Here is a 22,590-nt window from a genome sequence, read left to right as displayed (position 1 = left end):
AACATGGCCAGCCCACCGGAGCCTGGCGAGCTTGATACGCTGTACGACAGTGAGGTCGCCTGTACATCTCGTATAGCTCGTCATTATATCGGCTCCTCCATTGTCCTTCCACACATACCGGGCCAAGTATCCTTCTGAGCATCTTCCTCTCGAACACGGCTAAGAGGGTTTCGTCAGATTTAAACAGTGTCCATGTCTCAGAGGCGTATGTGAGTACCGGTACTATATAGGTGCTATATAGTCCCAGCTTCATCCGTCGCGACAGGCTCTTTGAGGTGAACTGATTTTTCTGGCTGTAGAATGACCCGTTGGCAGGTTGCTGACCGTTGACCCCAGATAGGTCAATTCTGGGACGACTTCCAAAGTGCGTTCACCTATCTGTACATCACGCCTACGTAAGTTGCATCACGCTGATGTAGCCACCATCAGTTTGGTCTTTGCCTCGTTTATCTGCAGTCCGAGGCTCTCTGCCGCCTGCTCGATCCCTTGGTAGGCCTCTGCTACATATGAGAGCCGCAGACCAATGATGTATATACCATCAGCGTATGCCAGGATCTGGGATGACTTATAGAAGATGGCTTCCGTAGTCTCCACCCTCGAGGCACTAGTCTAGCGCCAAGTTGAAAATTACTACATTACTAATCTCAAGTATTAAAATACCCGAATTTACACAATATTTGAAGATTTTATTACGCTTTTTTATTTCATCAAGAAACAAACCAAAATCCTCAAAGTGTGGTGTGTTGCGTGTACTTGCGCAATCCTGTCACCCAAAGCACTCGTTACATTGATTTGTGTATAATACTTATCCCTTTTCTGATTGAGAACCACTTGAAAATCGTAAACAAACCACGTCTAGCAGCCGTTTGGAAATACGTGTACAAAAAGATTACATCTACAGATAAGATTGCTACTAACTAGAGCAGCTAAACTTGAACTTGAATTTCGTGCAAGCCACTTCAAACTTAAATCAAACGTAAACCGCGCACCTGCTTTAGAAACCTCAATCAACTACGGTAAGCTTCCTGGGGTTGTGTACTCGATGGTGCTCTCTTCTTCCTAAAGCCCACGTGTACAATGCACGCATGTTTCCTGCCTTGCTTTACGCAATCCAATGGATGAGTTCTTAAGACGAGTTCCGTACAGTTCGAATCAATGCTTGTGGAGTGTTTGTCGAGCATGCGGCTATGATAAGACTACTAGAACACACTAAGAATAGGGCATAGACGATATCCCGGAGAAGTATAAAATCGGAAGCTTCGTCTTAGTCTCATCATCAGTCTTCACTGGTTTACAATCACAAGAAGTTCATTGATTGACCATAAAACAATAAAACGAAAAGAGCAGGTGAAAGTAGCGCACGATGGCAAATCAATTCGTACTAGCTTTTGCTATGGTAGTAGCTGTAGCGACCGGTAAGTGTCAATAATGAAGCTTGGTAGTGTTTGAAGATCTCATCAACTCTTCGCTTCCACCTTGCAGTCGCTTCCGGCTTTGTCGCCCCGGCCCGACGCGCCCAAATTGTCGGTGGCTTCCCGATCGACATTTCCGAGGCGCCGTACCAAATTTCGCTCCGCGAGGGAGGCCATCCTTCCTGCGGTGGATCGATCATTTCGCCCGACTGGATCCTAACGGCTGCCCACTGTCTGGATGGCGTATCCGCCGATCAGGTGTCGATCCGGGCCGGTTCAACGTACAAAATGCACGGCGGTGTGCTGCGCAACGTTGCCCGAGTTGTGCTCCATCCGGCCTGGGATTCGGTCACGAACGAAGGTGACATTGCGCTGATGGAGCTGGAAAGTCCGCTGCCGCTGGATGGTGACACGATGGCATCGATCGAGATGCCCGAACAGGACGAGGAAGATCCGGTCGAGGGTTCGAAGGCGCTGGTGTCCGGCTGGGGCAAGACGCTGAACCGGTTCCATTCGGCGTTGATCCTGCGCGCTACCTTCCTGCCGATCGTTCACCGGGACAACTGTCAGAAGGCGTACCGGCGTACGCACACCATCTCGGAGATGATGCTGTGTGCGGGCTTCTTCGAGGGTGGCCATGATTCGTGCCAGGGTGACTCCGGTGGTCCGCTGGTGGTGGACGATGTGCTTGTTGGTGTGGTGTCGTTCGCGATCGGTTGCGCCAGACCGGGCCTGCCCGGTGTGAATGCGCGCGTTTCCGCCGTGCGCGATTGGATTCGTGAAGTGAGCAACGTTTAAAGCGGTTGATGTCTGATGGGATGTTTTGGCATATGTTATATGAAATATATTTATTTTTGGGCAAAAGCATAACTAATGCTATGTGTTGTTTCACATTTTGGACAGATGACTTCAACTGGTGATACTGATGGTGCGTTTTGAGCTACAGTTTCTTCATTTTTTTTAAACATTTTTGCCTTGGTTAGGTACTACAAGGGTAAATATAAGTAGAGGATCTAGTGTCCCTTTTAGAATATTATCCAGTAAGCGTTAGGTCTTTTTAGGGTCTTATTTAGGCCTATTTATCGAAAAAATCTTGGTTCCCATGTCTTCATTTATTCGAACATCTATTCCAACCGCTTATCGATACACACCTCACTACAATCAAGAGCTATAAATGATGCAAAGTATTCCTGAAGAGATACATAAACGATAAGATATCTATGAATTTCTAAAAATAGATGAATCTTTATATACCCATGCTTCTTCAAAGATGCTTCAATCTTTGAGGATTTGTGAATCTCAAACCTTGATATTTAGATTTGAAAACAAATCACTCAGATTCTTCAGTGTTACCCATTTCTAGTTCAAACTGATCACTCGGGAGTATCGTTTCTCCTAGGCTCACCAAACGTGTGATATTCCGATGCTATCGATTAGCTTTGATAAGTGATATACTTACAAAGCAGTTGTGAAATATATCGCCCAGTGATATGCATAGTCTTTTTGTAACATCAGGAATTCTAGAGGACCTGAAATTAAGATCGAAATAACGTTGGGATTTTTGCGCAGGTTGGAATCTGGTTAGAATTTTCAAACTATAACTATTTCAAAAAAATTGGATCGAACCTGGGTTTAGGACATATATCGATCCAGATAAAGAATTGAAGGCTTGAAATCCAAGTTTATGTGAAAAAACGGCACACAACGAGCTAAAGTATAGATCAACGAATTAAATAAAAATAAAACAAGAGAGAAGATAGTTAATATCGCTTTTTGAACAATTTCTAATACAACAATTACGTGTCGCAATAAAGCATTAACTTAAATTCCACAAATCAATCACAGAAGAAGGGACTCAAAAACCAACGAAGAATCGTACCACGTGGTCCGATCAATTCGAATGTTCTAACAGGATTGCATACATTTAGGCGCTCTCAGAAGCAAAGCAATCGGAAGACGCAAACAGCAACCAAACTCGCAGAAAACGTCATTTTGGTATAATTTACGCTTAATTCTCATGTTAATTTAATTGTTTATAATAATCTCCTTTACTCAAAATGGGTATAAAAACAATACTCAATCCCAACGGCTCCCACATACTGCCACAGTGTGCGATACGATTTGTTCCCTCCTGTGTATGTGTGCTTGTTTTTTTTTTTTCTTTTTTCCCCACTATTCCATCTTGTCGAAAACACGCTGCAGACGAATGTTTGCCGTAGTGTGTGTGATTTGTTATGATTCGCTCGTGGGCTGGTGTGTGCGCGCCTGTCGTCTCTAACGCTCACTCACACAAGCGCAACCCACTTGGCACAGCCACGCTCGCATTGCCAAGCACCCGCCTGCTGTGTGGCAGCGTGTGTGCGTCTGTGTGCGTGTGACTCGGCTCGCCAGCTCGAGCGAGACAGGCAATGTGTAGTTTGTGATTACTCAAAAAACCAAGATGGACGCGGTTTTACTGCGAGTGAAAAGTGTCGCTCCCGCATTTCGTCGCTGGCAAAGTGTGTAAAACGGTGCAAAACTGTGCAGATTGTGGTGCGTAAGTAGCTGCGGGTGGTTCCGAATCCATCGGCACGGTTAGTTTGGCCCGGGCGTCACTTGACGGTGGAAAATTTCAATTTCCCTCCGAAAGTGTGGTTTTTTTTTTCGTGTGCGGGGGCAAATGTGTGTACGGTGTGCGTGCTGGTGCTGTGGTGCTGTGTGCGTGTGTGTTTTTTGTGTGTGGTTCTGCTGCGTTTGGGCTCTGATATAATATTTTCGGTGGCTGTAAGTTTCCACCTTTCCACCGCCGTCCTGCAACACTTCTCCATTACGCTGGTGGTGTGTTTGGTTGTTGTGCTTCTCGCTGCCTGCCTTCTCTCTGTATCGGTTTCCACTTGCCCGCCAGATTGCGCTGCCCAGATTATTACACTGTGCGTGTGCGTGTGTGTTTTGTGTTTTTGGAGCCTTTTTTTTTTGCTGTGCAGTGGGGCAAAGCGCGCAAGTGTTAGAAGAGCCTGTCGCGCGGGTGTGTACATGTGTGCAAGAAAGAGAATGTGATGCTGCTGCGGGTGAGTGAGTGAGTGAGTGAGAGCGTGTGTGTGTGTGTGTGGCAGGACACGCACTGACCCCATTCCTCCGCACATTTCGGCCACGGGTGCTGTGCAAAAAAAAAACCCCCGAAAAAACACAGCAACCAAAGCAAAAGAGAAGAAGAGCGCGTGCGTTTATACTGCCGTGTTGCCGTTTTGTTTTGAAAGCGTGAAGCAAAGAAACGTGTACGCGTGTGTGTGTGTGTGTGTGGATGGTAAACAAAAATGTCCGATTATGGAATGGATAACAATAGAAAAAAATCACAAACAAGCAATCAAACAGTGCAGAAGGTGTAGGGAAAACGGGAACGGAACGGAGCACACATACGTCCGAGCTACTCCCCCCCCCACACACAACGAGATAGCGATCATAAACAACACACACACGGTGTTTTGGGGGGGGTGTGCGGTGTCTGGTCTGGTCTGGGCAGCGCGTCATCAAAGCAGTCGCGTCGTGGCGCGTTGACGGATTTCTCGGAATTTTTCGACAGCACAAAAGGATGAGCCTCTCCTCCTCCGTTCCAGGAAAAGCCGTCCCGTGTGTGTGTTTGTGTGTGTGCTTGACGATGCATGGCGTGCTCGTGGCGGTGTGCGTGTGTGTAGGAGATTAGAAGAAGACGCAGGGAAATAATAGAAAACAAGCCAATGCACCACACCGAGCGGGCCTACAGCGTTTTGTGTTTTTATTTTGTTTCGGTGTCTATTTTTCAACCTGAATGTGTGTGTGTGTGTGTTTGTGAAGCGCTGTGTAAATGTGTATGTGTGTGTGTTCAGTCTCAGCCAGCATCCGCGGTGGTAAACAATCGATTGAAACAACATTTTTTGGCTACTTTTGCCACTAAAAAGCTAATTTTTGTCTCATGAAAAGTGACACTTTTTTAAGGTTAGAAAATAATCGTACAAACTGTTCGTTGTGATTAGAATGGCAATCGTTTTTTTTTTGTGGTGTGTGCGAGTGTGTGGTGGATACGAAATGGCTTCTCGTTCGTGGCGAGACGCGCGCGCCACAGACACGAGATCGAATATCGCCATTTTTGTTGCTCTCCTTCTACTGCTCTCTTTCTCGCGGCGCGCACACACTGGCAGAGCTCCGCTACCAGCAGCAGTCGTCGGTGTTGTTTTTACAGTTTAGCTACAAAATTACATGGTTTTGTTTTAACCATCCAAAAACATATGAAAAAAGCTCTCTTTGCTCCATTTGCTTTCGCTCTTCTATTAAACCCTTTGCTCTATGGCTGCCCTGTTGTTTGTTGTTGTTTTGGGATCCATTCGGGTTGTGTTGTGTGTGAGCCCGCGATTTCGAAGATGATACGCACTGGGGTGGAGGAGCCACACAGCACCATCTTTTTTCCGCCTTTCGTGCGCGCGTGTGTGTGTGTTGAGCGGCGCCCAGAGCAGCAGCAGCCTTGCCACGACCTCAACCATCACTCTCCCTCGTTCTCGCTCACACTCACATCATTCTCTCAATGCATGATTGTGCTGCTTTCGCTCAAAACCCTTCAAAACACCATCAACGAACGAACCGAAACATAACAGCAGCAGCATCATCATCGTAGTAGCAGGTGCAGCGTCCTCCCCACGTCTTCTCTCTTCCCCTCCCCCCCCCCCCCTCCTTCCCTAACAGGTTGGTAAGCATTCGTTGCTGCCTCCTCTTCTTCTCGCCCCCTTTTTTCGAACCACTCTTTCCAAGGTGGCGCAAGGTGGTGTCGGCGCTGCGGCGCGTTGCTATGGCTGCTTTGATGGGCAGCCTTGTGAGAGCGGGGGGTTTTTTACCCTGTTGTGTGTACCATATTTTTTTGTGACGACACACACAATTGCACAATGTGTGTTTCCTGTTGTTTTACCATCATGCGTGTTTTTGTTTTATCATGTGCAGCCAACAAATGCGCGCCCGCACACGCACACAGAGACACTGCTGGTTTTTCTCTTTTCTAAATCCCTTCATTATCACGAAATGGAGAAAAGTTGTGAAATTCGTGCACTGTCTAGGTGTGCGTGAGTTTGGGTTTTGTTTTCTTTTTCTTTTTTCATCGTTGCGTGCGTGCGTGTACAAGAGTAAAAGTGTAATACAGTTCTAAAAGAGTGTTTAATCGTTTTTATTCCAATATTTTATCTTTTTTTCAATATTTTCCTCTCACAATCTGCTCTACATGTGTGTGAGTGTGTAGCACCAAGCTGTGTGGCTGTGTGTACAGTTTTGTTTGGGCTCGCGCTGCGTGTTTCGCTTTTATTACGTCGGAATGTTGGAAAGTCTCTCCGCCAGAAAGTACCGTTGGCTGGTGTGCTTGGCGGGGTGCGCAGGCGCTCGTATGAATGAAATACTGCTGCTGCTGCTGCATTCACAGGGCGCGCCTATCTGTCGCTGTATGTGTGTGAGAGCGTTTGATTGTGTATGAGCGCGCGCGACAGTGTGTGTGGCGCGAGTGCAATGTTTTGTTTTGATTCCGCGTTGTGCCCGTTCGCGCGCTGCTGTACCTTTTCCCTACGGGTGTGTGTGTGTGTGCGCGCGCGTGTGTGTATGTTTTTGTTACGAAACAACTGGGCAAAAGCGAAACACAGCGTATGTATCCGAAGGGTGGAGGGTAAATCAAAGAGGGGGAGGGGGTGGGGGGTGCTGTGTGCAAAACAAAAACTTGACACGCTTTTTAAAAGAAGCCAGAAGCCGTCGCTGCCACCGCTCTTCCTTGCGCGTTCCAAAGTCGCGCGAATCGATAGCAACCGAACCGTTTTTTGTTATTGTTGTTTTCTTCTCTCTCTCTCTCTCTCTTCACCCTTCACCCGGCCCTTTCCTTGTGGCCGGGTGAAAGGGGTCGCCGTGTGGGACGGAAGGGCGATCTAGACAGGGAGGGGGGGTACAGGGACAGGGTTGTGGTGAATGTGTGTGAAGGGCGGTTGCGTCAGGCGAAGGCTTTCGTGTGTGTGTTGTCGTTGCTGTTTGTTTGTTTTCGGTGTGCGGGGGAATGGAAAACGTCAACCATTTTCCAACCATTTCCACCTCGAGAAGGGTTGGGAGCTGGAGGGGCACCGAAGCTAGGAGATTATTTGATTTTTATAATTTTCATCTTAACAGCACCATTGTTAGTGCAATCAATTGATTTGGCTTTACAGTTAGAAACAAACGAAGGTGCGTATGTTTTGAAAATCATGGGCAAGGAACGGTACCGGTGGGAATTGATAACAGTGTTCCTCCCTTCATATCATCTACTGGATATTTCAAATTGCTGATGCATTAAAATGAACTATTTTCTGTCATTGTATCATGTTTCTCCGGAATTTTACGGCTTTTACTGGATTTTCTAATTAACTTTTTCATTGCTATTTGAATGATTTCTAACTATTTTTGGATTTTTTTTAAATTTTATCTTGTCGTATAGACAATTTCACAGGTATTTCTGGATGTGTCACCCTCAGTATATTGGAACAGTCCAGAAATCAAGGGGAGCGATTTAATAAATTATGATATTAGCGCAAGAATAAATCGTGATCTTCTTCTTCTTTGGCTCAACAACCGTTGTCGGTCAAGGCTTGCCTGTACCACTAGTGGGCTTTGGCTTTCAATGACTAATTGATTCCCCCCCCATAGCAGGATAGTCAGTCCTACGTATGGCGGCACGGTCCATTTGGGGATTGAACCCATGACGGGCATTTTTGCAAACAACCATTTTTATAATTTTGTACTTTGATTTAGAGTGCGCTTTTTTATGATTTATTTTTAATATTAGTTTGTGGTGCATTAATTTCTCTGTCACGAGTTTCCATGTACAGTGGCCGGCAATATAAAGTGGCCACTACTTACAATTTTATATTTTTTCCATTTTTTCCGTGAAAAATGAAGTTATTGTACTGCTTTGTTTTTTGAAACATTGTTCGTGATATGCTTAAGAATGCGCAGTACCATAGCATGACAAAAATGAGAAGTTTGCTTCAAGAAAAAATATTTTTTCCAAAATTGATCAAAATCACTGTGCCAAAATAAAGTGCCCACTTTATTCATTCTATAGAAAATATTTTTCTGAACAAACATAACATCAAACTTATAATTTATATGCGTTCCTCTTGCATTCTTTGCATGTTCGAGGATCTATGACATAATTTATTTTGTTTTATTTGCACATATTTGGCATTTGTTCTTCCTAGGAGTATTTCAGAGCTTTAACATATTTTGTTTTTCCTAATCACGCCATTCTCACCACATTTGCATCAAAATTTGCACACGAAATCTCGATAGGATTAAAGTTAAAACTAAGTAGGAGCCATTAAAGAAGTTTTATTCGATTTGAATGAAAAAAAAAATTAAAAAATTCTTCGTGTATAACTTGAGTCGTCTTCCTGTTGTAACATAAATTTATTTACTAACTCCGTATTTTTCACAGAAAACAGATAAATTCACACAGGATGCTTATATAGGTATAAGCTTTCATTATGCCGTCGATTCATACCATGCTCCCCACTCCTCGCATAGAAAACCCCTCCCTGGTCATCACATTGCACCCTTCATACATATAGGTTTGTTGGATCGCGTCTAGATATTTTTGAACATCAGTTCTAATTTGGACTCATCAGTCCAAACATCAGTTTTTCAACAATCTAACGATATATCTGCATGTTCTTGATCATATTGAAGCCAATTGGCTTTGTTAGTCTTGCTGTAGCTCGGGCGAGGAACTTGAAGGACGCTACATCTAACGGGCAGTAAATTACGAAAATTGCAATGTGATAGCTAGGGGGTGTTTATCTTTAGGAGTAGCGTAAAAACTGGTGTGAATCGAAAATACAACTATGGCTGATACCTTTTTTAACATTTTTCATCAATACTTTGGGATATTTCTTTTAAAAAAATGGGGGTTGAAAACTAAAAACATGTTCCTACAGGCTAACATGTCAACACACACAATCAATACAAAAAACATTTCTCAACTAGTATCGTATGAAACACCTTGCATGTCCTCCATGAAGTCTAAAACTTGGTTCTATCGAGAATTTGAGGCAGATTCTATGTGCGAAGGTGGATAAAACTGGTGTCACAAACAAATAAATTGAAATTTAAAGCTCTTGATAACGCTTGAGAAGAACCAGATGCAAAAACTAGATGCAGAACTAGATAAACCTTTAAAAATTAGAAAAAATACTCCAAAGATCCTCGAACATGTAAAGAATGCAAGAGGAACGCATATAAATTATAAGTTTGGTGTTATATTTGTTCAGAAAAATATTTTCTGTAGAATGAATAAAGTGGGCACTTTATTTTGGCACAGTGATTTTGATCAATTTTGGAAAAAAATATTTTTTCTTGAAGCAAACTTCTCATTTTTGTCATGCTATGGTACTGCGCATTCTTAAGCATATCACGAACAATGTTTCAAAAAACAAAGCAGTACAATAACTTCATTTTTCACGGAAAAAATGGAAAAAATGTAAAATTGTAAGTAGTGGCCACTTTATATTGCCGGCCACTGTAACTAGCAAAATTATTTAATTGTAACATTATATAAGTGAGTTGCAAAATTTTATTCCTGCAATTACAGCCCAGGTTACAGCTCGAGTGAAATTGCACGTGAAATTTGGTGTTTTTTGTTGATATCTTTCATTGAATATTAATTTAATAAAAAGAAAGGAAATTTAATTATCAAACTATTTATGCTACGAAATATATTTAAACAATGAATTAAATGCATTTCCGTGTGATTCTTCGCTTTGATCACGGTGAAAACACAATGCTTAACGGGGAATTGCAAGGAAATGCAACGTTTAGTTATCGCTGAATAGGTTGTTCTTCACTGACATTTGTTATATTTTGATATTTAATTGTGATATATTGTTGTTTATATGTTTAAAGAGGATTTGCACCTCTCAGGGAGTCTCTTTCATTTCAATTAAGTTGCTTAGGTAACTTTAAACATTCCAACCACAGGAGCATCAGGCTGAACTGATCTGTCAAACTTGCTCAGTGATGAAATTTGGACAGTTGTTTATACCAACTGAACTGAAAATGGCAATAAAAAAGATATTGTTGATTATGTATCCACGTGATCGTTTTGCTGGCTAAAGTTTCATGATTTATTTTACCAATTTAGAGTGCAGCGTAGCCAACCAACCACTACGAAAGTGGCTCAAGTGGCGCCACAAAACGGGCGCTGCAAAGGTAATCGAACGTCGCCCGCTTATAAACAACCCGTCCCTAAAAGCAAAAGTCAATCATATTATCATACCGTCCAATAATTATTGAACGCATTTTCAACTCCAACCCTCGAGTGCATGCTGGTGGTAATGGTGGTGGCGCGTATTTTTTTTTATCTTTTTGCTACATTCTAACTCGTGGAATGCATTTTTGTCCCGGCGCACGCACGTGTGTGTGTGTGTGGGCACACGCAACTGTGTCCGCTATCTCCTCCTCCGTGGTGCTCTGTGCATTATTCAAAGCTACTTACCATTCGTTTGGTGCCAACGTGGTGGTGTTTGCAGGGGCCACAAACGAAAACAAATCGAAAGTGGTCGGCTGAAGGAGGAGAGCGTATGAGGAAGGAGGGCCGGGGGGTGTTGTTGTTGTTTTGCTGTCATTCGATAAGTTTGCGTTCGACCTTCTTTCCATTGTGTGCGCCGGATGGGGGGGGGGGGGGGGAGGCCTTCGGCGGTGGCAAGGGGTGGCATGGCGAACGAAAAAAAAAAACAAACCCCACGATGGATAAATGTGCAACCTCACCGTAAACAATCGTTTAGTGGACTTGTGTTCCCTTCTGTCGCCCTCCTTCATCGCTCCTTCCCACCCAGCACTGTCCTTTTCTGTCACTCTGGTCGCTCGCACTCGGTGTGTGTGTGTGTGCGTTGCTTTCGATCGTGGCAAGATGGTGTAATACTTAGCACGTTTTGCATCGTTCTTTACTTTGGGTGCATTCTGTTTTTTGTTGTTGCGTTGTTATGGCTTTTCTACTGAATGGCGGGGGGCACAGAGGGTGGTGAGGGCCGGGGGTTCTGCTTCGAATTTTAAACACGTTTTAAAACGGTTGCTTATCATCAACACGTTGGTTGTTCCTCTCCTTGCGTCCTCGCCACCTTCCGATTGCACTTGCATGCTGGCCGGTTTGCAGAGGGATAAAATGCAATGAAAAAACACACATACACATAGTGACTGCAAATAGTTACAACCAGTACAGTTAACAATTCCAATACGTTTGAGGTAATGTAAAAAGAGTAAAAAAAAAAAAGAGTACCCTTTCTTCCACCGTGCGTAAAGATCGTTTGTTAGGAGAGGCACAGTGAGCGGTGCAAACGGGTGAATATATTGAACCCAATGAAATGCAGTCGAACCCGTTTTAATGGGGTGATATTTACCATTGAGGCTGGTTGGTTGTTGATTACGAGTGGTTGTGTATCACGTAGATGAGTGATTTTTTATGAGTTTGTTGTAAGTTTTAGCTTTATTGGAATGTGGTCATATGTTGTATACGTTTTAAATGTTTTGAAATATTCTTCTTCTTATTCTTCTTCTTCTTCTATTTCTACTTCTTCTTCCTCTTCTTCTTCTTTTTCTTCTTCTTATTCTTCTTCTTCTCCTTCTTCTTCTTCTTCTTCTTCTTCTTCTTCTTCTTCTTCTTCTTCTTCTTCTACATCTTCTTCTTCTTCTTCTTCTTCTATTTCTACTTCTTCCTCTTCTTCTTCCTCCTCCTCTTCTTCTTCTTCTTCTTCTTATTTTTTTCTTTTCCTTTTCTTTTTTTTCTTCTTATCATCCTGTTTTATTCAACTTATTTCTATTCTTTCTCTTCTTCTTTTTCTTCTTTTTATTATTATTATTATTATTATTATTTTTCTACTTCCTTTTCTTTTCCGTTTTCTTCCTCTTAAGCTCTTTTGTCTTCTTCTTCTGCTTATTTTTCTTCTTTTTATTTTTATTTGTCTTTTTATTCTTCTTTTTCTTTTCTTTCCTCTTCAACTCCTTTTTCTTCTTCTTCTTCTTTATTAGTATTATTATCGTTATTATTGTTATTATTGTTATTTTAATTACAATTTATATTTTAATCGTTTCTATTTAGTATTATTATAATTATTTTTATCATTCTTATTTGTATTATTATCATTTTTTCACAACTTTTTCCTACGTTCAATACCTTACTTGTTATTAATTCATGATAAACCTCAAAATTGGATTAATTTTCATATTTGACTATAGCTAAAAGTATAAAAGTACGAAAAATGCTTTAAGGGTGGGGTGGTAAACTTTTAAAAGGAAAATATAAATCATAACTTATACAAAACCCAAAAACCCTCAACTCAAAAATTACGTACGAAATAATGAAATCAATACTTTACCCATTAAATAATTAAAAAATGGCATTAAAACCTTCTAAAAGTTGCAAAAAAAGATAAATGATCCAGAAATGTGCAAAAAAGCAACACGGCGTTGACGTTGTGTGTGGAAGCTTTCAGCAGAAATTGAAACTTATTATTTGGTTATTTTTATTTTCCCATTAATTATATTATTTTTTATATTACATTTGCTTCATTTTGTTCTATACAACAGTACTATAATTATCAGCTTTTGATTGGTTGTCGATAAAATCGGGCACAAAACGAGAAAGAGGTGCTGTGGTTATCAGCAAAATAGTAGTAAAGCTTAATTGTAAAGTTATAATTATTCTTTAAAACTGTCTGTTGCCATCTATTTTTGAAAATAGACGTTCAAAACCCCCAGACGAAACCCAATTCTACCTCTGCCAGCTAGACTGAGGTACGCGCGATACGCTTTGCTTGCGGTTGGCGAAACCTCCGGAACCGTAACCGTAATTGTGGCGGCGGTTCAATTAATTAAAATCCCTTGAGTGCATCATTAGATCCGCATCCTAGCGCAGTAACAACGTCTGAGGCGCACACTGACTACCCTTCGAGCGATTTTATTCTCTCTTTTCTTTATCGTACCTCCCGCCTTTGTGGGCCAACGAATACAAACACACACACATGCACGTCCGATGCAGGTTCCGTCTGGATCGCGATGTGGCAGCAACAGAGGAGGGAAGAGCGGTAACGACGTGCCGCCAAGTTGGACGTTGTTTTTAATTTTACCTTTTACCCCTCGTTCCCGCATTGACCCCTCACTGTGCACCTGTAATGCCATTTTTTCCACCCCTTTTCTCGCTGGCATCAATTAAATGTACAACTTGGGTGAGACAGTTGTGTGAGTGTGTTTCAGGGGGCTCCCTGATACTGCAAACGTAATCATCGTCGGAGTAGTAGTAGTTGTAGTAGTAGTGCACTGCAAGAGTGTACCCTCGTGAAAGAGGGATGCACTACACATGTACTTCTACCAACACTTGCGCGCTTTCGCGTGCACTTTGAGAATGAAATCCCTGGGCCTGCGACACTGCAGCTGTGTGTGTGTGTGCGGTCTGTTAATGCAACACATTTACATTTCTTTTTCGCTTCTTTGCGTCTTCTTTCCTTTCCTTGAACCCGTTACTACGCATTATTACTACGGCCTTTCTGTGTCTTCATGGCGTGGATGCTCTCTCTCTCTCCTTCGTCGCTCAGCACGTCGGATGCACTTCTGCACTTTTGAAGGCAAACCAAAGAGAGAGAGTGAGAGAGCGAGAGAGTAACAGCAAGAGAAAGAGAGCACGAACGGTGTGCAATATTGTGCAAACGCGATGTGCATTGCAACGCGCTTGCGTTCGTAGTAGAAGTGTATTTTTACGACGTTGTTTACTCTCGGTTCTGTACCAGCCGTCGCCGCCGTGTGTGTAGCGCCACCCGATGCCCTCCTTCCTGCCCGCGAGCGAGGGGGGGGGGGGGGGGTATTACCTCGACCTGCCCGACGGTGGTGACCGCTGCGATGGTGCTGGAGGTGGAGGGAGGGATTTTGTTTTGTTTTTGCGACGGCTGTGTGCACATCGTGTGCGCCCAGCAGTGTGCACTTTCCTTCACCCCCCTTTCGGCGGCTCATTTTGTGCCTGCCTCGCTCGTCCTCGCCCTCTTCTTCGTTCTGCTCCCTCGTGCAGGAACTAGTGTGTGCGCCTCCGCTGTGCGCCCGCGCTTCCCTCTTCCCAGGAGCTGGGCGGCGGCAACGATTGCCTTGAAGTTTGTTGCATATTTATTCCATCAATATGATGCACTCTCTCTCTCTCTCTTGACTCCCCCCCTGCCCCGTGCGTGCGCGACCGTGTGCATTTTGCTTCATTTTGTGGTGCATTTATTTGAAGAACACGATGGGGTAGGGTGGGTAGAAATAACAAGCAAAAAAAAAAAAAAAAAAAACACAGTAACGACTTTTCTGCGACGTCTAAATGGTACTGGGAGTCCGGTAGGGGGGGAGAGTACAGCGCATTGAGGCTAGAGCGAGTGTAATCAGCCCTAGCGTTAGACTCAACATTTTCTTCGTTGGGTTTGGTCTTTCATCCGGTTTGCTTTTTACTGCTGTTGCTGCTGGAGGAGTGCGGGAATGTCGGGACGGGTTGGTGGGAGGAAGGTTGGCCCGACGGGACGGGAAGTTGTTTACTAATGTACCTTTACCTACGCTCGCGCACCCTTCCCATTGCTGCGTTCTCGCGGTAGTTTGTTTTGGTTTGCTGTTTTTCGCTCGCTCTACGGCAAGCGTCGACCATCGTCTGAAGGCTATACGGACACGGCGCGGTGCATTGCGTTGCAGCAGTCTGGGAATGGTGATATGGGTTTAGAAATAGAACGGTGTTAAATGTCACTAAAATAGTGCTGCCGCATTCATTCAGCGGAGAGAGCTGTTAAGCATCCGCTTTTACAAGCATTTATAAAGTGGGTTTATAGCAAAATAAGGTGCACTTGAGCAAGAAGTATAGGGTTTTATGGCAAATGATGCAACTAAATTGTGTCTTTTTTCAACTTATGGTTTTATGAATTCTGTCTTTAACATTATTTGATACACGTTATGGAATTTTTTGGAAATGTTGTGCTCACTTAAAATCCTCCAAAAAGTATTATTTATCGCAAAAAGTCACATGAAACCAAAATTATGGCACTAGTGCTGGGAGCTCGGAATCGGAACTACTTGGAATCTCCGGAATCAATTCCGATTTCGAATCCAGAATTAGAATTGAAATCGTCACTGGAATCGTTATCGGCTCCGGAAGCGGAATCGACTCCGGAATCGGAATAGGCTCCGGAGTCGCCATAATAATGGACCGTTTTGAAGTACATTTGTATCCATTGCGGCTTATTAAATAGGGATCAAATCATCCAGTACATTCGGAAAAAACCAGTGGAATTCTGATGCAGGAGCCTATTCCGATTCCGGACTTACTATCTAGAATCGATTCCACAAAAAATCGGAACTGGTCAGAAACCACTTTGACCAAAACAACATATTTCCGAACACTATATGATACAAGATTTAACTTCGTGATTTGCTCTCTGACATTTAATAAACTACTACATGTTAGATTGATTATTAGTTTTATTTTTTTGCTGCACAATATTCTAAGTAATGTAGGAAATATTGTGTTTTTTTTTAAATAAGCTTTTTATTAATTGCATCTTTCTGACACAAATGTGTAAAAATTACTCTTCAATCGATTTTTTGTTGCTTTTCCTATTATATTTTTACTACTCTAGATGTTGGACAAGTCCCAACATGTTTGTTTTTGTTAGTATCCCATAATTGTCTTGCTTTAAAGCAGTAAAGTTACGGTAATTAAATTTGTTGATCGATGTTACATGATTATTTTTGTTTTTGTTGCTCCATACTTTCATACTGAAACTCTTCTGTTCTATAAAAAAAAACTATTGATTCGTTCGAATCTCAATCTTCTAGAAAAAAGGAGAAAATAGGATTTTATAGCAACTGCTCGAAAAAAACATACTATGATACAATTCTAAGTGTATTGCACCCGAAAAGAGCAGTTGCGAGTCATTATTTTTTACCATTTTCTGGATTTCTTACCATTTTTTTTATTTAATTTCAAAATTCTGGATGTGTTAATTTATTTTCAATGTTTTACGGATTTCAAATGGATTTATTTTATTGCTTAAAGGAGAAGTTTTGCATGATTGAGTTTTTTTAGATGAATTGAAATGATAGTACATTGAACTGAAACTAACCGACTAATTCGGCCCTAATGACTGTTGTTTTTGTTTCATTTATATCCCCTATTGCCTTTCTACTCTTAAGCAATACGGCCTTTTTGGACCGTTACTCCTGAATAAAAAAAAAAAAATCCCCTGTTGCCTAGGGGACTGTGTTAACGTAGAAAATCGGATGATGAATATTTCGTTTTTTCTTTTGTATTTGTACTTGAATGCACTCTCACATTGATTTTTTTGTCTCTCCGAATAACAAACTCTTGAACTCATAGGAAAGGAAGATAATTTACGCTCATCTCTTAGTCAAAATCTTTCGTGTTATGTTTAATGTTTGTTCTCAACCAACCTCCCACTTGACTGAACTTAAGCTTCAGGATACAGTCAACATTTTGCTCCCTCGCTTCGGGACACACAAGCCAAATGTTTGCAAACACCGTTCGAGTTCCTTCACACCGGGCGGCAGCTGTTCCCAAAAACCTTTCTTTGTTGCGTTTTCACTTGCGTTTGCCCCAGCGCAAGTCCTGTCTCTGCTTCTCCTTCACCGATCGGGGGGATCATCTGTTTTCTTTTGCGCGATCAAAGACTCATAAATATTGTCTGTCTGGGTGTGTGTGTGTGTGTGTTTTCTGTGTGTGACAGGACCAATTGCTTCCAACTTAACGCTGGTTAAGAAGGTTGTCGATTCCAACGACAAGAGCCGCCGTGCGTGTGTGCTCGACCTCGTAAAAAGCGATCCCACTTCGTCGGCACCTGCCACGCTCGGCAGCGAAGCGTACGAGAAGCGGTTCGCCCCAGAAGGTGAAGATGAGGCGTGTGTGTGTGTGCATCTTTCGGGGGTGAATTTGCGCTGATGCGAAATGCAGCCGCAGCTGGTAAGACAATGGTAACGAGGAGGGCAAGCTAAGCTGGCTGGGTTTCTTTCGCTTGCTTTTTTGCGGTTTGCTGCTTCCTCCTCCTGTGTGTGTCTGGCCTCTGTCTCCGGCCGGTAATGGGAACCATTTGGCGTTCTTGTGGGGTCGTCGTGGTCGGTTCTGGTTTGAGGAGGTTGTGTTTGATTTGGCTCGGCTCTTTGTTTCGTGCCAGTGCTCTGGCTAGGGGATGGCACATTAGCCGTCTAATTAATGAAGGGTAGCGCTACAAGCTACGAAATGAGTTAAGAACATTCCCTTGTCTGTTTGCTTTGTTGTAAGAATTTTGTATATCTTCTGAAGAATTTTATTTTTTTTAAAATTAGATTGTTAATACTTATATTTGCCTCAATTTCGATCAAATATATCGAAAAATAATACAAATATTTAAAAATAATAAAATATAAAAAAGGTACTCGAGTTGATGGTACTTTTATTGAAATGACTGTACATTAACCTCCACCACAGTATGTTTAAACATTGAATATCGATCTTAATGGCAGGTAGGGGTAGGTACATTTAGCATGTCTGCTCCCTCTTCTTCGTTCAAGACCACACACACACACGAAACATACGGTCAGGACATAAAAAAGCAAAAAAACAAAAAAAACAAATGGCGGGAGTCTACACATAAACGAAGCGCAAAAACAACACAATCCGCCAAAGGGGATTCACTGCATTGGCGGGAAGTCATCGACGTCTCCGTCTGCAGACAGATGCGGCAAGGGGAGGAGAGGTAGTGGAACTCCGGGAAGGTTAGCGGGAGAAGGCCATCTCCCCTGGGGGGGTGATGGTGACGAGTGAAATGAGTAAAACGCAAAAACATTTAACGATTGGTTTTCCCCACAGCGTGTGGGGTAGCAGGAAAGGAGAGGATAGTAAGAGAGAGACAGAAAATTCAAAATGCATGTTTAAGGGTGGGAAATGTTTTGCCGAGAGGGGGTGGTAGTTTTGGTGGTGCGCTGAGTCGCGACAGCGAGCGAGACAGAGAGAGAGAGACAGAAACGAACGAACTGCATTTCTCGTTCACGATGCGCGCACCTCAACGTCGGTACGCGTTGTCGTAGGTTGTGGCAAAAACTGTACCACCGCCGGGTGTTTTTTTGCTGTTTTTTTCCCCCACTCCCGCTTTGTTGCATTCGGTTTGTGACGTTTGTAGTGTAAAATTGTGTGTAGTGTGTCGTTTCATTCTTTCTCGTTGTGTTGCACTTGAACCTCCCTCGAGGGGGGTGCTTTACAGTTGCATATTGCAGCTGTGTGGCAGCTGGAGTGTGTGCATTGATGTTTTACGGTTTGTTTGGTTCTTCGGGTTGTTTTGTTTCGGTTTGATGTATAGTGTGGCTTTTTCCATTCTTTCTTTCATTTAGTGGTTGCTGTTTTGTTCTATTGTATGTTTGATGTTTCTTTTTGTTCTTTATTACATTTATTTTCTTATTGCATTTTATGTTTACGGTTTATTTATCTTTTTTTCTCTTGACTTTCTCTTCACTTTTCATTTTTTATGTTTTCTTTGTATAATGTCTTTTTTAACACATCTTTTTGTATCCATAATGAATCATTAATAAATAATCTTGAAACTCCTTCCAAAGGTGCTTTACAGTTGCATTTTTTGCAGTTTTCTGGCAGCTGGAGTATATATGTGTTTTTGTTTGTTTTAAAGTTTGTTTGGTTCTTTGGGTTGTTTTGTTTCGTTTTCATGTATATTGTGCCTTTTTATTTTTTACTTTTTTGTTTTTTTTTTGCGTTGTTCTTTCTTATGTTCGATGTTTTTTTTATTATTTTGTTTTTTATTACTTCTATTTTCTAATTCTATCTAATGTTTACAGTTTATTTATTCTTTTTTATGTGTTTTTTAATTCTTTCTATACTGTATTTTGTATTTTTCATTTATACACACTTTTTGTATCAATAACGAATCATTTTCTTGTATTCTTGCAGATTTTGCTATTATAAACAATTCAAGTGCTACCAAAACTGTTGAAACGTAATCAAAACTAAATAAAAACTACAATTGTGTGCTTGAGAGCAAAAACAAAAAAATACAAAACTAAAACAAAAGCAAATAATGCAAAAAAACACAACAAATCAAACACCGTTAAGCCACCCTCGTGTCAATCTTCATCGTGTGTGTGTCATTCACGGCAGTGAAAAACGATTGTTTAATGTTTTTAAGTGTAAATTAGTGAAATTTATTGTCCTAAAAGTAGTGAAAGAAGAAAATTAGCATAACGAAATAAAAGTGTTCGAAGTGTGTGTTCAGCTGCATGTGTTGATGGTGTGAGTAAGAAAAGTAGTTAAATTTGTGGTGTAGAGGAAAAAGTTGTGTTCAAGCTAGCAGCCAGCCCGCTCGTGGCGAGGTGTTTGTGGTGAATGGTTTTTGTGTGGGCTAAAGCTTTAAAGGAATTCGCCCCAGAATTGATTTCGATTGTGTGTGTAAAGTTTGTTTGTCCGTGTGTGTGTGGCGTTTTTGTGTGCAGGGTGTGAAGGATGCGTTAACTCGCAAGGTGGCGTGAAAGTTATTAAAGGGGTTGCAAAAGTGATAATAAATTGTGTACGTTTTGTGACATAAAATACTATTTTGCTGCATACAGTAAGCGCACAATAAACCAATACAAGCAAAACTTGCTCGGCGAGAACTTCGTCCTTTGAAGACTTTTTATCATCTGGTAACTAAAAGGTAAGATATGTAATGCTTATGTAATAAATTAGTTAGTAAAAAAGCATAAAGCACATGATATTATCAGATGAAAAGAAAGAAAAAAAAATAGTAATAATAACATAGGTACATCCTTTAATGTCATAAAAAAGGTCAGACGAAACGGAATGGAGTCGCCTGGTGTTTGCTGTAATACCCCACCGCACTGAAAGGTTCACCGGTTTCTTTCTGTGTTTGCCTACCTTATGTCTCCAAAGCATCTACAGAAAAGTTTAATGAACTCGATGTAATATGGACGCGTGGGCAACACAATCACACACACACACAGCTTGCCCGAGGAAAGCATTACATTCGCTACTAATATCCTTTGTGTTTCTTTGGGGTACTGTTTGGTGGTGATACTGTGTGGGTTTATTTTTGCACAAGTGTTATCTTTTTGTTCTTGTTCGGCGACATAGTTATAGTTGGAGAAGTGTGTTGTTTAAAAATAGAAAACCTCCGATCGATCGGAGAAGAGCTACACAATCCTTAGCGTTTGGGCGCTGTTGCTTTTACTTTGGTAATCATTTGTTTGACTGGATTGTTTTCGTCGTAAATATTGTGCTGTCATAACCAATAAAATACTTATTTTCATTCTCATTTTTTTTAATTAAAAAAGAAAATTATACTCATATTAGAAATGTTATTAATATGAGCAGGAATAAACTAAAAAAAAGCAAAATAATACTTTTAGGGTAAATGTACCAATGGTGGTGCAATTTGTGGTGGTACAGATGTATTTTAATGGATTTAAAGTGTCAGGAAGGACAATTTCTGAATATTTTAACACATAACAGTTGGGATATGTTTCATCTTCGCAATCACAACCATTTTACCATGAAATACATCAAATTTACATAAAAATACATATTTTTGTGATTGCTTCGTTGTACCTATAATGGTGGTATGGTTCCTATAGTCGTCGTATTGTGTTCCTATAGTGGTGGTAAACAAGGATGCCGCAGAACAGTGTATAATATCAATATAACTTAGTTTCGAAGCTGTTTTCGTGTGAATAGCAAGGATTACTGCGATAATAAAGGTTTCTTTCGTAATTTGATCGTTTTGTAAACAATGTATGAATTCGGTTGATGAAAATATTGACTAAAGTACGGAATAACTCCTGTCGTCAACCCATACTCAGAAGATTTTGCTTGATTGGAAGTCTATTTTTCACTCAGCCAAATAAGCGAATTTTGGCCTTTGTTCGGTAAATTACTTACAGAAAACTCAGTTTTGTTGCTTATTTTAATGAAAACAGTACGGCATCTAAAAAATGTCGTCGAAAAAAATCTAACAATTACCTATTTTTTATTGATTTTAGATCTAGGACCACTATAGGAACATGCCTGTTTGGTGTACCTATAATGGCACTATCGTAAAAAAAACACTGAAAAATACGTATAAATGGTCAAATGCCAATGAATTTGAATAACACAATATCATTTCATAACAATTATATTTAAAAAAAACTAATAATTCCATTGTTTTGTGGTCGTTTAGAACGTTAACAAAAATATGAGTATCGTTATGAAATCCTAAGGATTTTGGAAACATGTTGATACCTTTCACAAAATAGTGGATTTTCGGTCACTAAGAAACATAATGGCCCCATTTCATTTTTAAATCCTTTGTAAAAGGCTAGAGAACATTTCACACTATCGTAGATAACTTAACTACTGTTAATTTATCGTATGAGACGAATTTTAGGGCAATACCACCACTATTGGTACTAGCACCACTATAGGTACGTTTACCCTAACTAACAAATAAATTGTTGTGGTTCTATAGGTTTTTTTGTTACTCTTTTGATTATTTGTCGAGCACTCATGCAGTCACTTGTTTCTCTTGTTATAATATTAAATATTTTATTATTGATTTTCTGTACACAAAATAGTGTGTGTTACTCATTCGGATGGCAATTTTGAGCATATGAAGCATATCTAATAATATGTTTATTATTGGTTGTTTTTTCTCTTCAATATTATTTATGTTTTTTCGTTCGAATTACTTACTTTACTGTATTCTTACAATTTATTGTTTTTATGTTTGTTTTATAATTTATGTTTGATTGTTAGTATACATTACTACACAAAAACATTTGACAAGTACAGTTTAAACTTTTTTTAAAAATAACGACATTCAATACTAATCGTTTGTTACTGATTTTAGTATGCAGTTTGTGCATTTTAATTATTCCGTTTTGACACATTTGACTCCTTCTACGGCAAAACGGTAATTTGCTCCCCTTATGGAAAGGGAATCATCTTGCACTTATTGTTGCTGTCACAAGTGGAAGAAGCCCACTCAGCCAATGCTCTTGACCCAGATATGTGTCAGCTCTATTTTTCAAACCTCAATTGCCTTCCTTTCTGGCACCCGTTCGTCCATTTGGAATGCATGATGTATTCCCATCTACTACCCACTTCGCTGGCTAGAAATAATGCAAAAATTACACACATTTGTTT

At 41.0% G+C, this 22,590-nt stretch overlaps 2 protein-coding genes across 5 annotated transcripts in view; both read left to right on the top strand.

Annotated features, from left to right (window-relative positions):
• The first annotated feature begins 1,263 nt into the window (after positions 1-1,263).
• Positions 1,264-2,282, top strand: LOC120958762 (trypsin-4-like). The gene is made up of 2 exons (XM_040381761.2): positions 1,264-1,415; positions 1,483-2,282. The coding sequence occupies exons 1-2, from the start codon at positions 1,364-1,366 to the stop codon at positions 2,208-2,210; spliced, it is 780 nt and encodes a 259-aa protein (XP_040237695.2). The 5' UTR covers positions 1,264-1,363; the 3' UTR covers positions 2,211-2,282.
• Positions 2,283-3,802: 1,520 nt separating this feature from the next.
• Positions 3,803-22,590, top strand: part of LOC120957087 (pneumococcal serine-rich repeat protein) — a 223,570-nt gene continuing 204,782 nt past the window's right edge. Inside the window, exons 1-2 of one of the 4 annotated variants that reach the window (XM_049610476.1) lie at positions 3,803-3,944; positions 19,366-20,104. The gene's annotated coding sequence lies outside the window, so the exon portion shown is untranslated. The other 3 variants (XM_049610478.1, XM_049610479.1, XM_049610480.1) reach the window with 3 other exon arrangements.

The sequence above is a fragment of the Anopheles coluzzii genome, chromosome 3 (genome assembly GCF_943734685.1).
Source record: "Anopheles coluzzii chromosome 3, AcolN3, whole genome shotgun sequence".
Taxonomy (NCBI): domain Eukaryota; kingdom Metazoa; phylum Arthropoda; class Insecta; order Diptera; family Culicidae; genus Anopheles; species Anopheles coluzzii.
The sequence above is the reverse complement of the archived record's forward strand: the minus strand, read 5'-3'. Positions and strand labels throughout refer to the sequence as shown.